This window comes from Carassius auratus, chromosome 43, assembly GCF_003368295.1.
Source record: "Carassius auratus strain Wakin chromosome 43, ASM336829v1, whole genome shotgun sequence".
In the NCBI taxonomy this organism is placed as follows: Eukaryota; Metazoa; Chordata; class Actinopteri; order Cypriniformes; family Cyprinidae; genus Carassius; species Carassius auratus.
In genome coordinates, this window is record NC_039285.1 from 14,346,842 (window position 1) to 14,363,013 (window position 16,172).

At 36.2% G+C, this 16,172-nt stretch overlaps 1 protein-coding gene and 1 pseudogene across 1 annotated transcript; both read left to right on the forward strand.

Moving 5' to 3' along the window:
- The first annotated feature begins 4,214 nt into the window (after positions 1-4,214).
- On the forward strand, positions 4,215-6,852 carry LOC113061779 (serine/threonine-protein kinase pim-1-like; annotated as a pseudogene).
- A 2,820-nt stretch (positions 6,853-9,672) lies between these two features.
- On the forward strand, positions 9,673-13,419 carry LOC113061240 (serine/threonine-protein kinase pim-2-like). The gene is made up of 8 exons (XM_026230278.1): positions 9,673-9,851; positions 10,726-10,774; positions 11,561-11,656; positions 11,866-11,919; positions 12,027-12,405; positions 12,592-12,768; positions 12,964-13,052; positions 13,240-13,419. Exons 1-8 carry the CDS (start codon positions 9,673-9,675, stop codon positions 13,249-13,251), a joined length of 1,035 nt encoding a protein of 344 aa, XP_026086063.1. The 3' UTR covers positions 13,252-13,419.
- Positions 13,420-16,172: the final 2,753 nt, after the last annotated feature.

Below are 16,172 nucleotides of genomic sequence, written 5' to 3' on the forward strand. Positions count from 1 at the left end.
CTGTTAGAAAGCCAATGAGGCAGATAGCACAGGAATCTCTGTCATGTACCAGGCTGATAATGTCAGGCCTGCCATAGCTGACGGGTGAGATCAGACCCTCGGAAAGACAACTGCTGGCGGACACTTCCCATAACTGAGCAGACGCAGCTTGTGTGCATACATCGTCTTGTCTATCAATTTATTCCAAAATATATTAAATGTATACATACATATATATATATATATATATATATATATATATATATATATATATATATATATATATATATATATATATATATATATATATATATATACATACATACATACATACATACATTCATACATATATACATGTATATATATATATATATATATATATATATATATATATATATATATATATATATATATATATATATATATATATATATATATATATATATATGCTTTTGGAGGAATATAAAAAAAAAATTGCAAGGTGATAAATCTTGATATTATAATGAATTCTCATTAAAATAATTATTGATTAGAAAACCTCAATTCTAGCGAGAAAAGCAGCAATCATTTTGTCATCTGAAATCCCAAACTTCCCTTCTACACTCTTAAAAACAATTAGGTCCTTAATTAGCATTTATGAGATGTATTTTCTTCACATTAAGAAAAAAAATGGATATTTTAAGATTCTTTGGGGAACCAAAGATAATACCTCTTTGCGAAAACCCCTTTTTTCTACCTTTACTTGCAGGGGCGCTGCACAAGATCCCATGGGCCCCCCTCCCCTTGAAAATATATATTCCAGTATCAGTACTGGTTTTACCCCCAGTCCGACGCCCGTTTACTTGTACAATAGGTGAAAAGAGTGGGAGAATCTACATCAGAATTACATTCATACTACAAACATCCTATATTTAACATGCTTTTTTTGCAAAGTAATTACGGTACATATTTAATATAAGAGTCTTATATTATAAATAAATAAATATCCTTAGAATATTTTTTTCATGACAAGGCAAGGTTAGTTAAGGTCATAAAAATGTCATTTCATTAAAAAAAAAATGATATTTATGAATTAATAATACATGATATTTTTGATTAACTTGATGAACTTTTTAATCACATGAGTCTGACATGAATAGAAAAAGATACATAAAAAAAAAGAAAGAAGTTGTTGTTTTAGAGCACTTGAGTTGCCATGGTGTTCTGGACGGTTGCTAGGGTGTTTTGTGTGGTCCCCAGTCCCCAATTTGTCTGTTCAGTAGTGTTTTTGGGGTTGTATTTTTGCCTAAGAAAAAAACACTAAAAGGGCTGTTTTAATTCAGATTTGTAACTCAAGTTTGTGCCAATATAAGCCCTTTTTCTTGGATGGCACTTTGAGATAGGGACCAATCTGGTGGAGCATCTGGTGCTTAGATAAACAAGAAACTCGGAGGAAAAGTAAAATCATTCATTTTTATGAATTTTTAGTAATCTGTGAGATCTACTCAAGGACGAGGTGTCCATGAATAGTTTTCCAAATGTTTGGTGCACCATATGCCCATGCGCTCACAGCTTAGTTTTGTGTTAGATGCCATTAGATTTTGAGCAGAATAATTTGGCTGTTTGTAAAAGAATCATGTTGAACTATTGAGAGCAGATGACTTATTTTAATACATGCGTTGGACAGGCTAAAAGTCATACTACTTGTTGCAAAGGATTCTGGGATATAGGGGAAGGACAGAGACAGCACAATATATGCTGCTGCAGATAGATATGCAACACAGTTGTATAAGCAAATGACTCATCATCATCATCTAAAAAAGAAAAAGAGCAATAGAGCATTTATAGCAAGGAGATTCACAGCAATACAGTAAAACCACAGACTGCAACACACTGTAAAATCCCATCTGAACATGTTAAAGGATATAGACACCAGGAGAAACAAACAACTTGATTCATATAATACTCTATAGGCTATAGCATATACATAAAGACAGCACACACACACACATGCAGAGAGAGAGAAATAAATAAATAAAATATATGTATTGAATTGTCATTAAACTGGACAATACATAGATACACCTGTGAAAGTTATACAGCGGATTTGTTGTGTAATACATTTTTGTATATAAAATCGATTGAAACACTGAGACAAAGCGTTTATATATGCACTCTATATCAGATACTGTAGGCCTAGATAATTATAAAAGTTGCATTTATATTTAATTTCATAAAAATATTTAATACATAGATTTTATTTCATATGGTGGGCAACATGTTTTTCTTAACTACTTAAATTGTGAATTGTTTAACAATTGTTTAATCGGGCTTTTAGGTAAACTAGTTTAATCTGGTCATTGAATTATAGGCTCCTATAGGATTCATTATGATCCCAGTTTAAAATATTAAAATCAGGGGTCTGATTCACGAAAATCATCTTAAGAAATCTGTAAGAAAAATTCGTTAATAAATGTCCTAAGATAAATTCCAAGAAGTTCTTAAGAAATGCGATTCTTGTAAAAAAAAAAAATTCTGATGAAGAAAATTACATCTATTGTTGAATCAGTGCTGGTTCTTGCTGAAGACTCGCTGATAAACTCAATGAAAAACACTTTGTAATAATCACAATAAACGCGCATGTTTTTGAATAAAGAGCCTGTCACGAGATGAACTGTGCTCGCGCTGCATGTGTGCTTAATACCGCCAAAGATTATTCATTTAAGGTTATTTGTTGGCTAAAATTTACATTTCTGCCTGTTTTCTAAAAAATAAAAATTCGTGGAAATGCAAGAAAATTGTCTACTTTCCCCCCCTTAAGTTAGAAGGAGAAAATGGCAGTTAAGAATATTTTTTTCTTAAGAATTATTCGTAAAAAAAAAAAAAAAAAAAAAAAAAGTCGCGCAGGTTATCGTGACGTCACAGAAAGAATTCGATTTCGTAGAACTTATAAGTCCAAGAAATCATTTTGTGGGTTTAGTAGCAGTGGTGAGTGAAACTGAGCAGTTATTTTCAGCGATTGTTATCGATTTTGACAACAATGTTTCAGCGACCTTGTCGAGTTCAGCCGTTGACGGAGAGTCAGGTGTGTGATCTCAACACCCCCCCAAACCCCAGCAGCAGCACAGAGGAACAACATCCTCATGAGAGCACTGCTGATGCTGCTGAGGGAAACGACCAGGAGAGGAAGGTGGTGGAGAAAGGGAAGAAGAAAAAGAAGTGGTGGAGGTTGTCTTCTTAGTTTGGAGCTGTGAAGAAACATCTGAAGCGCAGCTCGAACCCAGTTCAGGGTGAAGTAGAGCTGCAGCAAGAGCAAGAGCAGAGTGAGGGAGTGAAGAACCAGAACCAGTGTAAAGACAGATGCAGTGATGGTAAATCAATGATCAACTCATAAGAATATGTTACACAGTTTACTGAAGCTCTGTACTTTACATCAGAAGCCATCATTTATCCCTGGATATCCATTTGTAGTAAATTAATCTAGAGGATAGATTATAATAGTTGTCTTATTTAGTCTTCAATACCCTTTTCCTATCTTTTTAATGTTTCCTCAATATAGATAAGTCAAATCAGGGGAATCTTAAATAAAAACGTTCATATAAGCACAATAATAAATAAAGAAACTTGAAGACTGATCAAGGATAAGATCCAGGATATGTTTAAAAATAATTCTATGAGATTATATATGAATTAAAATTGAATAATACAAATATTTGAACTTTTAGGTTAACTGCAGTTGTTTCATCTTTTAACAGACTACACTGTCAGACACAACCTCGTGAGTGATCAGCTATGTGAAGGTGGATTTGACGCTGAGGCGACACGTTTGAAGGATGACCCTGAAGTAAGTAAAAGATGAATGAAAACTTGCCTAGCTAGCAAATACATTTAGTCCTGTCTTATCTTCATCATTTGGTTATATAATTATATTGTTAGCAAGGCCTCTCAGTGTATCTTTTTGTCCTGGTTGGGTTTAAATTAAATCAAACTTTACAAAATGTAGCATAGATTTCATGACAGGAATGATGAGGCGTCTACACATGAGGTAAGTTGTTCATTTTCTTGATCAGGTGTCTGTGAAACATCTTAACAAGACTGATGAAGATGTGGGAGGTTTATACACTGTTAGTAGGATGCACTTCTTCTCTCTTTTAAAACAAACAGTTATTTATTTCAGTAGAGTAACTAAATCCTCGTTTGGAAAAGAACTTTCACCTTACCATTGTAAAAACTGTCTCTCTTTTAGCCTGGATCTCCACAACGTCTTCCAGAAGAGAAGGATCTCAACATCCTGGCAAATAGAGGCCCAGATAGCCACGGATGTGATCTCAGCACCCCCCCAAACCCCAGCAGCAGCACAGAGGAACAACATCCTCATGAGAGCACTGCTGATGCTGCTGAGGGAAACGACCAGGAGAGGAAGGTGATGGAGAAAGAGAAGAAGAAAAAGAAGTGGTGGAGGGTGGCCTCTTTCTACGGAGCTGTGAAGAAACATCTGAAGCGCAGCTCGAACCCAGTTCAGGGTGAAGAAGAGCTGAAGCAAGAGCAAGAGCAGCAGAGAGAGAAAGTGAAGAACCAGAAAGAACAGAAAGCCAGATGCAGTGATGGTAAATGACATGAGCATGACCAGTCATCATTCATACCTACACATCCATTACTGGGACATTCATTAATTAATCAATTGGATCATTCTAGTTTTAAATTATAGATTATAATAGCTTTTAAGCATCTTGTTTGGTCTCTAATTTGGTCTAATTTTTAAGGTTTCCTCAATGAAGAATTGATAAAATGTGTTAAATCTGAAATTATAAATAAATAAAATCCACTTCAACACATATAAATCAACTTGAAAATGGATTAAGGTCATGATCAGATCTTTCATCTGGGAAATGTAAAATAAACAGTTTTTGTAATTTTATATGCACATAGTTTAGGGGTGACAAATAATAACATGAACATATTTAATATAGTCTCTACTGATGTAAATGTTATCATCTGTAATTTAAGATTTTTATATAAAATCAAATGGAATAATAACTATAACAAATGTGTAAAACTGCAGTTGTTTTATCTTGTAACAGACTTCATTTCCAGCCACTACCAGCTGGGTGATCTGCTGGGTGAAGGTGGATTTGGTTCTGTGTATGAGGCGAGACGTTTGGAGGATGACCTTAAAGTAAGTGAAAACTTGATGAAAACTTATCTAGCGAAGTGATTTTGCCCCGTCTCATCTTTATACTCCTGTGATGTCATGCTATTGTTTGCAAGGCCTCTCAGTGTATCTTTTTGTCCTGGTTGAACTTAAATTCAATTCAACTTTACAAAACTTGTCTGTATACATTTAATGGTGGCCTCTTCACAAGTTAATTGTTGTTTGTTTTCTTGATCAGGTGGCGGTCAAATATGTTAATAAGACCGAAACCTACAGGCCAAGTTTATACATTGTAAGTAAGATGCACTCTCTCTGTTCTCCTCTCACTAACTAGTAGGAAAACTGGACTAAGTGCTTATTTGGAAAACAACTTCTATCTTACCAACGTCTTTCTTTTAGCCTGGATATCAGCAACATGTTCCACTGGAGATCGCCCTCACAATCCTGGCTAATAAAGGCCCCAGAGTGCCAGAGATCATCCAGCTGCTGGACTGGAAGGACTACAGTGACCATTTCGTCATGATCCTTGAATGTCCCTCTCCTTGCGAGACTTTGGAAGACTTTGTGGGGCGTCAGGGTGGACGTCTCAACGAGAGCTTAGCACGGCGAGTCATGATGCAGGTGACTAAAGCTGCGAACGTGTGCTGCCAGCGCCAAGTGTTCCACCGTGACATCAAACTGAGCAACCTTCTCATCAACAACCAGACACTTGAAGTCAAACTAATTGACTTTTTGGGTGTGGGGACATTCTGAGGACAACTGTCTACATGTCATACTCTGGTATGTACTGTATCTAAAAGCTACAACTCTAGTGACGATTATATTATGAGTGGACCAGGCGTGAGTCACCAAAACAACAAGAAGCACCCGATATATATACAGTAGAATTACGACACTGTTACAGTCATGGATCTCGTCACTGTTGTGAACCGAACTTGGGCATCTAACAAAATCTTTTTCTTCCAGGCACAGCAACATACGTCCCTCCTGAGTTTCACATAAAGGGAAAGTACCACGGCAAGCCTGCGACGGTTTGGTCACTGGGGGTTCTGTTATTTAAAATAGTGGCCGGATATTATCCAGGTTTCTTAGATCTGCACATGCTCAAACTGCATCTCTGGTCCAGAACTGGTCTGTCAAACGGTAAGAGTTCAGTTATCATTTTAAACATACAAAACAAGGACAAGTAGCTTTCTGAAAGATGGCGTTAGAAATTGCATGAAGTTTTCTTGATTTCTGATGCCTGAACTCAGATCGTACAGCTAATATGATCATTAAATTAAAGCATGTGTTAAGTTTAAAGTAATATTCAGATGTCCCTCTCATCTTTCTGCACAGAATGCTGCAGATTGCTCCGCGCTCTCCTGCAAATAAAGCCAAAGAACCGAATTCAGCTGGAGGAAATCCTTTCCCACAAGTGGTTTACGGTACTAAACCTAAGATCACTTTAAAATAATTTGACATGTTTAACATTTTTCTTTTCAATTTTCAATTTTCAAATCAAGTTTTCTCGCTTTGCTTTTATTGTTAGATTTAAGAAGTTGTATGTTTTACCTTATAAAATGTCATTCGTAGTGTATTAACACTTGTAATAATACTGTATTTGTTTCTGTTTTGTTTCAGGCCACCACATAAGACCACCTCAGAAGTTGTTGTATCTTCAGCTCTCCAATGGTTCCTGCAATAGTTGCAGCAGTATCAGAGGCCCAGTCTACCACGTCTGTCCCCCGCAGTCCAAAACATCCCAGAAAAGCTGTTTTAAACTAGAATATATATTAAGTTAAAATGTTATTGTCACCTTAACGTTTTAATTGATTAACGGCAACAATTATTTTATCGCGCGTTAACAGTTGTTTGTTAATATGAAAGTCCATCGCTCACTGGCTCTGAATACACATACAGTCAAAGCATGGGTCACAGGAGGAGTGGGATGTTGATCAGTACTGACTTGGGATGGGTGTCATCACGTGTCTCAACCAATGAGAGCATTTGTGGTGGGCCTAAGACTGCAGCAGCTCACATGAAGTGCTCGGGACTTCATAAGTGGGAAACCCAAAGTTTCTGTTAACACGTAAAGGCAGCAGAGATGCGGTCTCGCTCAACACAGTGGAGTGCATCGATTTGTTTTGAGTCTTTTGGGAAGCGGTAAAACACGGCCCTCTCACAATACACAGAAATCTGCTGAAATCATCCGTGAAGCAGTTTTCTGTGTAGCATCTCTGCACATCATCTGTATAGAAGTTTAATATATTGTGTATATTTAATTTTCTTATTTTTGGCACAGTCTATAAAGAGTATGCCAGACCTACAATTCACTGCTTTTTGTATGTTATATAACTTTTATGTGAAAAATAAAATCTTGAATCTTGAATATATTGTTTTACAGGTCTATCACATTTGCTGCTCAGAAATGTTCATACAATCACGCTGCATGTGTTAGAAATTCTGTGCTTTATTTATAGATAAATAAATAATTAAAAGATATCTCTCTCTCTTTATATATATAAATATATATATTGGGGGTGTAACGGTACGTGTATTGGTACCGGACCGTTTCAGTACAGGGCTTTCGGTATGGTGCACGTGTGTACCGAATGCAATATTTTGTATGCAGAATATGGGTACATTTTTGTGTTTCCAAATGAACATATTAAGTGGCGGAAGTCTCAGCGTTCAGCGCAAATCCCGCCCTGATTCTAAGGTCTGTGACACACTGGCTGCGTGGCGTGAGCGTGGCGTGGTTTAAGACTGAGAGTATTTTATTTAGTGGAGAACTTTGCAGCAGTATTTTATTTCTTATTCTTTTTTTATTTTATATATATTTCATTAAAAAGTATTTTAAAAAAACAAATTGTTAAAAAAAAAAGTTTATAGTAATAAACAACCTGCAGTTTAATGTTTGCATTTCTATCGCTTACTGTACCGAAAATGAACCGAACCATGACTTTAAAACCGAGGTACGTACCGAACCGTGATTTTTGAGTACCGTTACAGCCCTAATATATATATATATATATATATATATATATATATATATATATATATATATATATATATATATATATATATATATTTCATTTTGATATATGTTTAAGCTGTAGTATATTGGTTGAATGCACAAAATGGCTGAGGGCAAATACTGTCAGTGACAAGAATTTAAATATAATTCATGTTTTGATATATAGACATGACAGCTTTTTTAAATGTTTAGTGTTGTTCTTACCAGAGTGGACTTTTTACACTCCAGGATATTTGCAATGGTTATTATTTTTCGGTGTGATTTTTGGTGAATTGTATAAAAATAAAAATAAAACCCTGGGGTAGGTTTGATCCTCAAACACCACTGTATCAATTATGAAATTAATGTATGGAACCCACAACAATCAAATAAAAACACAAAAACATACTGTCCCAGTTTTTTAATTCGTAGATAATAACAAGTGAGATTTCAGTGATATTTTGACCACTGAAGTGCCCCCGGTTTTAATTTCAGAAATCTGGTCACCTTAGTCTATATCTATAGACAGATAGGCCTAGATAATTATAAGAGTTGCATTTATATTAAATTTAAATATTTAAATTCATAAAATACATTTAATACATATATTTTGTTTCATATGGTGGGCAACATGTTTTTCTTTACTAGTTTAATTGTGAATTGTTTAACAATTGTTTAATCGGTCTTTTAGGTATAGTTTACTATTGTCATTGAATGATAGACCCCTGGGATTCATTATGATCCCAGTTTAAAATATTAAGATCAGGGGTCTGATTCACGAAAATCATCTTAAGAAATCTGTAAGAAAAATAAGTTAAGAAATGTCCTAAGAAAAATTCCAAAAAGTTCTTAAAAAATGCGATTCTTGTAAAAAAAACTTCCGAAGAAGAAAATGACATGCATTATTGAATCAGTGCTGGTTCTTGCTGAAGACTCGCTGATAAACTCAATGAAAAACACTTCGTAATAATCACAATAAACGCGCATGTTTTTGAATAAAGAGCCTGTCACGAGAAGTGTGCGCGCGCTGCACGTGTGCTTAATACCGCCAAAGATTGTTCATTTATTTGTTGGCTTAAATTAAAAATGAACTCCCTTTCTGACTTGTTCTGTAAAAAAATTTAAAATTCTCGAAAATGCAAGAAAATTGCATACTTTTTTCCCCCTTACGTTAGAAGGAGAACATGGCAGTTAAGAATATTTTTTTCTTAAGAATGCTTCGTGAATCCGGCGCGAGCGGCGTGAAAAAAAAAAAAAAAAAAAAAAAGGGGCGCGCAGGTTATCGTGACGTCACAGAAAGAATTCGATTTCGTAGAACTTATAAGTCCAAGAAATCATTTTGTGGGTTTAGTAGCAGTGGTGAGTGAAACTGAGTAGTTATTTTCAGCGATTGTTATCGATTTTGACAACAATGTTTCAGCGACCTTGTCGAGTTCATCCGTTGACGGAGAGTCAGGTGTGTGATCTCAACACCCCCCCAAACCCCAGCAGCAGCACAGAGGAACAACATCCTTATGAGAGCACTGCTGATGCTGCTGAGGGAAACGACGAGGAGAGGAAGGTGATGGAGAAAGGGAAGAAGAAAAAGAAGTGGTGGAGGTTGTCTTCTTTGTTTGGAGCTGTGAAGAAACATCTGAAGCGCAGCTCGAACCCAGTTCAGGGTGAAGTAGAGCTGCAGCAAGAGCAAGAGCAGAGTGAGGGAGTGAAGAACCAGAACCAGTGTAAAGACAGATGCAGTGGATGGTAAATCAATGATCAACTCATAAGAATATGTTACACAGTTTACTGAAGCTCTGTACTTTACATCAAATGCCATCATTTATCCCTGGATATCCATTTGTAGTAAATTAATCTAGAGGATAGATTATAATAGTTGTCTTATTTAGTCTTCAATACCCTTTTCCTATCTTTTTAATGTTTCCTCAATATAGATAAGTCAAATCAGGGGAATCTTAAATAAAAACATTCATATAAGCACAATAATAAATAAAGAAATTTGAAGACTGATCAAGGCAAGATCTAGGATATGTTTAAAAATAATTCTATGAGATTATATATGAATTAAAATTGAATAATACAAATATTTGACTTTTAGGTTAACTGCAGTTGTTTCATCTTTTAACAGACTACACTGTCAGACACAACCTCGTGAGCGATCAGCTGTGTGAAGGTGGATTTGACGCTGAGGCGACACGTTTGAAGGATGACCCTGAAGTAAGTAAAAGATGAATGAAAACTTGCCTAGCTAGCAAATACATTTAGTCCTGTCTTATCTTCATCATTTGGTTATATAATTATATTGTTAGGAAGGCCTCTCAGTGTGTCTTTTTGTCCTGGTTGGGTTTAAATTAAATCAAACTTTACAAAATGTAGCATAGATTTCATGACAGGAATGATGAGGCGTCTACACATGAGGTAAGTTGTTCATTTTCTTGATCAGGTGTCTGTGAAACATCTTAACAAGACTGATGAAGATGTGGAAGGTTTATACACTGTTAGTAGGATGCACTTCTTCTCTCTTTTAAAACAAACAGTTATTTTATTTCAGTAGAGTAACTAAATCCTCGTTTGGAAAAGAACTTTCACCTTACCGTTGTAAAAACTGTCTCTCTTTTAGCTTGGATCTCCACAACGTCTTCCAGAAGGAGAAGGACCTCAACATCCTGGCAAATAGAGGCCCAGATAGCCACGGATGTGATCTCAGCACCCCCCCAAACCCCAGCAGCAGCACAGAGGAACAACATCCTCATGAGAGCACTGCTGATGCTGCTGAGGGAAACGACCAGGAGAGGAAGGTGATGGAGAAAGAGAAGAAGAAAAAGAAGTGGTGGAGGGTGGCCCTCTTTCTACGGAGCTGTGAAGAAACATCTGAAGCGCAGCTCGAACCCAGTTCAGGGTGAAGAAGAGCTGAAGCAAGAGCAAGAGCAGCAGAGAGAGAAAGTGAAGAACCAGAAAGAACAGAAAGCAGATGCAGTGATGGTAAATGACATGAGCATGACCAGTCATCATTCACACCTACACATCCATTACTGGGACATTCATTAATTAATCAATTGATCATTCTAGTTTTAAATTATAGATTATAATAGCTTTTAAGCATCTTGTTTGGTCTCTAATTTGGTCTAATTTTTAAGGTTTCCTCAATGAAGAATTGATAAAATGTGTTAAATCTGAAATTATAAATAAATAAAATCCACTTCAACACATATAAATCAACTTGAAAATGGATTAAGGTCATGATCAGATCTTTCATCTGGGAAATGTAAAATAAACAGTTTTTGTAATTTTATATGCACATAGTTTAGGGATGACAAATAATAACATGAACATATTTAATATAGTCTCTACTGATGTAAATGCTATCATCTGTAATTTAAGAATTTTATATAAAATCAAATGGAATAATAACTATAACAAATGTTTAAAAGTGCAGTTGTTTTATCTTGTAACAGACTTCATTTCCAGCCACTACCAGCTGGGTGATCTGCTGGGGTGAAGGTGGATTTGGTTCTGTGTATGAGGCGAGACGTTTGGAGGATGACCTTAAAGTAAGTGAAAACTTGATGAAAATGCATCTAGCGAAGTGATTTTGCCCCGTCTCATCTTTATACTCCTGTGATGTCATGCTATTGTTTGCAAGGCCTCTCAGTGTATCTTTTTGTCCTGGTTGAACTTAAATTCAACTTTACAAAACTTGTCTGTATATATTTAATGGTGGCCTCTTCACAAGTTAATTGTTGTTTGTTTTCTTGATCAGGTGGCGGTCAAATATGTTAATAAGACCGAAACCTACAGGCCAAGTTTATACATTGTAAGTAAGATGCACTCTCTCTGTTCTCCTCTCACTAACTAGTAGGAAAACTGGACTAAGTGCTTATTTGGAAAACAACTTCTATCTTACCAACGTCTTTCTTTTAGCCTGGATATCAGCAACATGTTCCACTGGAGATCGCCCTCACAATCCTGGCTAATAAAGGCCCCAGAGTGCCAGAGATCATCCAGCTGCTGGACTGGAAGGACTACAATGACCATTTCGTCATGATCCTTGAATGTCCCTCTCCTTGCGAGACTTTGGAAGACTTTGTGGGGCGTCAGGGTGGACGTCTCAACGAGAGCTTAGCACGGCGAGTCATGATGCAGGTGACTAAAGCTGCGAACGTGTGCTGCCAGCGCCAAGTGTTCCACCGTGACATCAAACTGAGCAACCTTCTCATCAACAACCAGACACTTGAAGTCAAACTAATTGACTTTGGGTGTGGGGACATTCTGTGGACAACTGTCTACATGTCATACTCTGGTATGTACTGTATCTAAAAGCTACAACTCTAGTGACGATTATATTATGAGTTGACCAGGCGTGGGTCACCAAAACAACAAGAAGCACCCGATATATATACAGTAGAATTACGACACTGTTACAGTCATGGATCTCGTCACTGTTGTGAACCCAACTTGCGCATCTAACAAAATCTTTTTCTTCCAGGCACAGCAACATACGTCCCTCCTGAGTTTCACATAAAGGGAAAGTACCACGGCAAGCCTGCGACGGTTTGGTCACTGGGGGTTCTGTTATTTAAAATAGTGGCCGGATATTATCCAAGTTTCTTAGATCTGCACATGCTCAAACTGCATCTCTGGTCCAAAACTGGTCTGTCAAACGGTAAGAGTTCAGTTATCATTTTAAACATACAAAACAAGGACAAGTGGCTTTCTGAAAGATGGCGTTAGAAAATGCATGAAGTTTTCTTGATTTCTGATGCCTGAACTCAGATCGTACAATTAATATGATCATTAAATTAAAGCATGTGTTAAGTTTAAAGTAATATTCAGATGTCCCTCTCATCTTTTTGCACAGAATGCTGCAGATTGCTCCGCGCTCTCCTGCAAATAAAGCCAAAGAACCGAATTCAGCTGGAGGAAATCCTTTCCCACAAGTGGTTTACGGTACTAAACCTAAGATCACCTTAAAATAATTTGACGTGTTTAACATTTTTCTTTTCAATTTTCAAATCAAGTTTTCTCGCTTTGCTTTTATTGTTAGATTTAAGAAGTTGTATGTTTTACCTTATAAAATGTCATTCGTAGTGTATTTACACGTAATAATACTGTATTTGTTTCTGTTTTGTTTCAGGCCACCACATAAGACCACCTCAGAAGTTGTTGTATCTTCAGCTCTCCAATGGTTCCTGCAATAGTTGCAGCAGTATCAGAGGCCCAGTCTACCACGTCTGTCCCCTGCAGTCCAAAACATCCCAGAAAAGCTGTTTTAAACTAGAATATATATTAAGTTAAAGTGTTATTGTCGCGTTAACGCTTTAGGAGTATTGGGATGTTGATCAGTACTGGCTTGGGATGGGTGTCTTCACGTGTCTCAACCAATGAGAGCATTTGTGGTGGGCCTAAGACTGCAGCAGCTCACATGAAGTGCTCAGGACTTCATAAGTGGGAAACCCAAAGTTTCTGTTAACACGTAAAGGCAGCAGAGAAGCGCTCTCGCTCAGCACAGTGGAGTGCATCGATTTGTTTTGAGTCTTTTGGGTAGCACGGGTAACACGGGTAACACGGCCCTCTCACAATACACAGAAATCTGCTGAAATCATCCGTGAAGCAGTTTTCTGTGTAACATCTCTGCACATCATCTGTGTAGTAGTTTAATATATTGTGTATATTTAATTTTCTTATTTTTAGCACAGTCTATAAAGAGTATGCCAGACCTACAATTCACTGCTTTTTGTATGTTATATAACTTTTATGTGAAAAATAAAATCTTGAATCTTGAATATATTGTTTTACAGATCTATCACATTTGTTGCTCAGAAATGTTCACACAATCACGCTGCATGTGTTAGAAATTCTGCGGTCCGCTCACACTACATGTGCACCACACCCGAACCGAACTGAACCGTGCTCTGGCCCACCTCTTCCAACCGAGCCGGGGCCAGCTAAACGAACCGTGGCACGGAGTGATCACACTAGATACACCCTTATTCTCCTGCATCCCACACACACGAGTCTCTACTCACCCATCAAGTGTCCCACACCGCACTCGATAGTGCAGGTCTCCACTCGGAAGGCATCTGTTATAATCGTATGATGGAGGCTCTGAACTCTGAGCATAACTTTATTTTCTATAACAAACTATAAAATATTTTTAAATAAAGTAAAAAAAAAAAACAATAAAGTAAAACCACAGACTGCAACACTGTAAAGTACCATCTGAACATGTTAAAAGCTATAGACATCAGGAGAAATTAATAACTTGATTGATATAATACACTATAGGCTATAACAGATACATAAAGACAGCACACACACAGAGAGAAAAAGAAATCTTGATTTACATACCTGTCAAGTGTCCCGTTTTGGCCGGGAAAGTCACATATTTTACCCTTCTTTCCCGTCGTCCTCCCGTATTAGTATTTTCCCGTAAATCTCCCGGATTTTATTTTTTATTTTTTTTATTTTAACCTGCGTTATTAATAAAATATTAATAAAAAAAACATTCCCAATCTGAGCTCTGTCACTAGTCTAGCGATAACTGCCACCTGTAGTAGCCTGTCGCGAGGAGTGTGTGAGGTCAGATGACATGAGTTATAACGCGGGAAAAACAACAACAAAAGTAAAAACCGAGACGGATGATGGATGCTACGATAGAGAGTGAAGGCACACCTGCCAAAGAACCAAACCCCATTTGTAAATACCAGGATAAATGGGACAGCAAATTTACTTTTTTAAATAATGCAAAGTCTGCAACAAATTTGTACAACAACTCACTAAAAGAGTAAAAGAAAAATTACGTGAAATAAAAAGAAAAACTGTAAAAGAAAAGCAATATGAAATGAAAAGAATGTGTGGAATGAAAATAAAATGTAAATGTAAAGACAAGCAATGTTAAATTAACAGAAAATATGCAAATAAGCCTTTAAATAAATGCTCTTCATGTATACCCTTTTGTGTTTTCATTTGGGCTATAACACCTGTCTTAAAATGTAAGGGATATTGGAGCTTTGTTGGCATGATTTGAAAATTTCCCTTAATTTTCAAAACCAAAATTTGAAAGGTATGATTTGGAAGAAGCCTGCAGACAAATGAAAATGTAAACTAGCCACAAGTTATTAAAGCAAAAGTCATGCCTTTATTAGTATTTTATATAAAATATATTTATTGAATTGTCATTAAACTGGACAATACATACATATTCCAGTGAAAGTTATGCATTGGATTTGTTGTGCAATACATTTTTGTATATAAAATCGATTGAAACACTGAGACAAAGTGTTTATAAATGCATTCTATATTAGGGTGACCAGATGTCCCTGTTCAAAATAACCAGCGAACACACTGGAAATGCTAGAACAATTTAGCCTTCTGGATATCATATGATTGCAACTATTGCGATTACTTGGTCACATCTCGCAAGCCATTATTCTAGCCATGAAAAGCTTGGACAAGAGCATAGCGCTAATGTCATCAGTTATCAAAAGAGACTGCATTATATACATATTAAAACAAAGTAATACCGTTGTGCAGTGTATAACAAGACATGTAGGTTGCGGGATTGTTTTGCACAATAGGCCTATTAAACATTCCTGAAACTCTGCGACACAACTCTGAAGTCTCTGATATGAATGATATAAAAAATAATAAACTAATCAGTTACACTTGCACAATTACATTTGCAGAAAGCACATACTTTGTAGTCAATATGAGCCTGAAATGCTAAATATTAACCCTGATTAGGGATAGAAAAGATCCATTTCCAGAAGCATGTTTTTATAAACAAAATTCGAAAGGTTTTCAACAGTTGTGAAAATGTTAAATACAGTTAGAAAATAATATATTTGTTGTTTTATTTATCATATGTTATCATATTTACTGTTTTATTTTAATGTGTTTTTGTAAAGCCATAATTTTGTTATAATACCAGCTGGTTTTTAGATGTTTCCTGTTTGCAGAGGTGTAAAATATGGTACTTAAGCACAGCAAAAAACGTTGGGTTGTTTTTTTAACCCAACGTTTGGGTTTCACATATTGGGTCAATGTGTTGGGTTATCTTAAAATTTG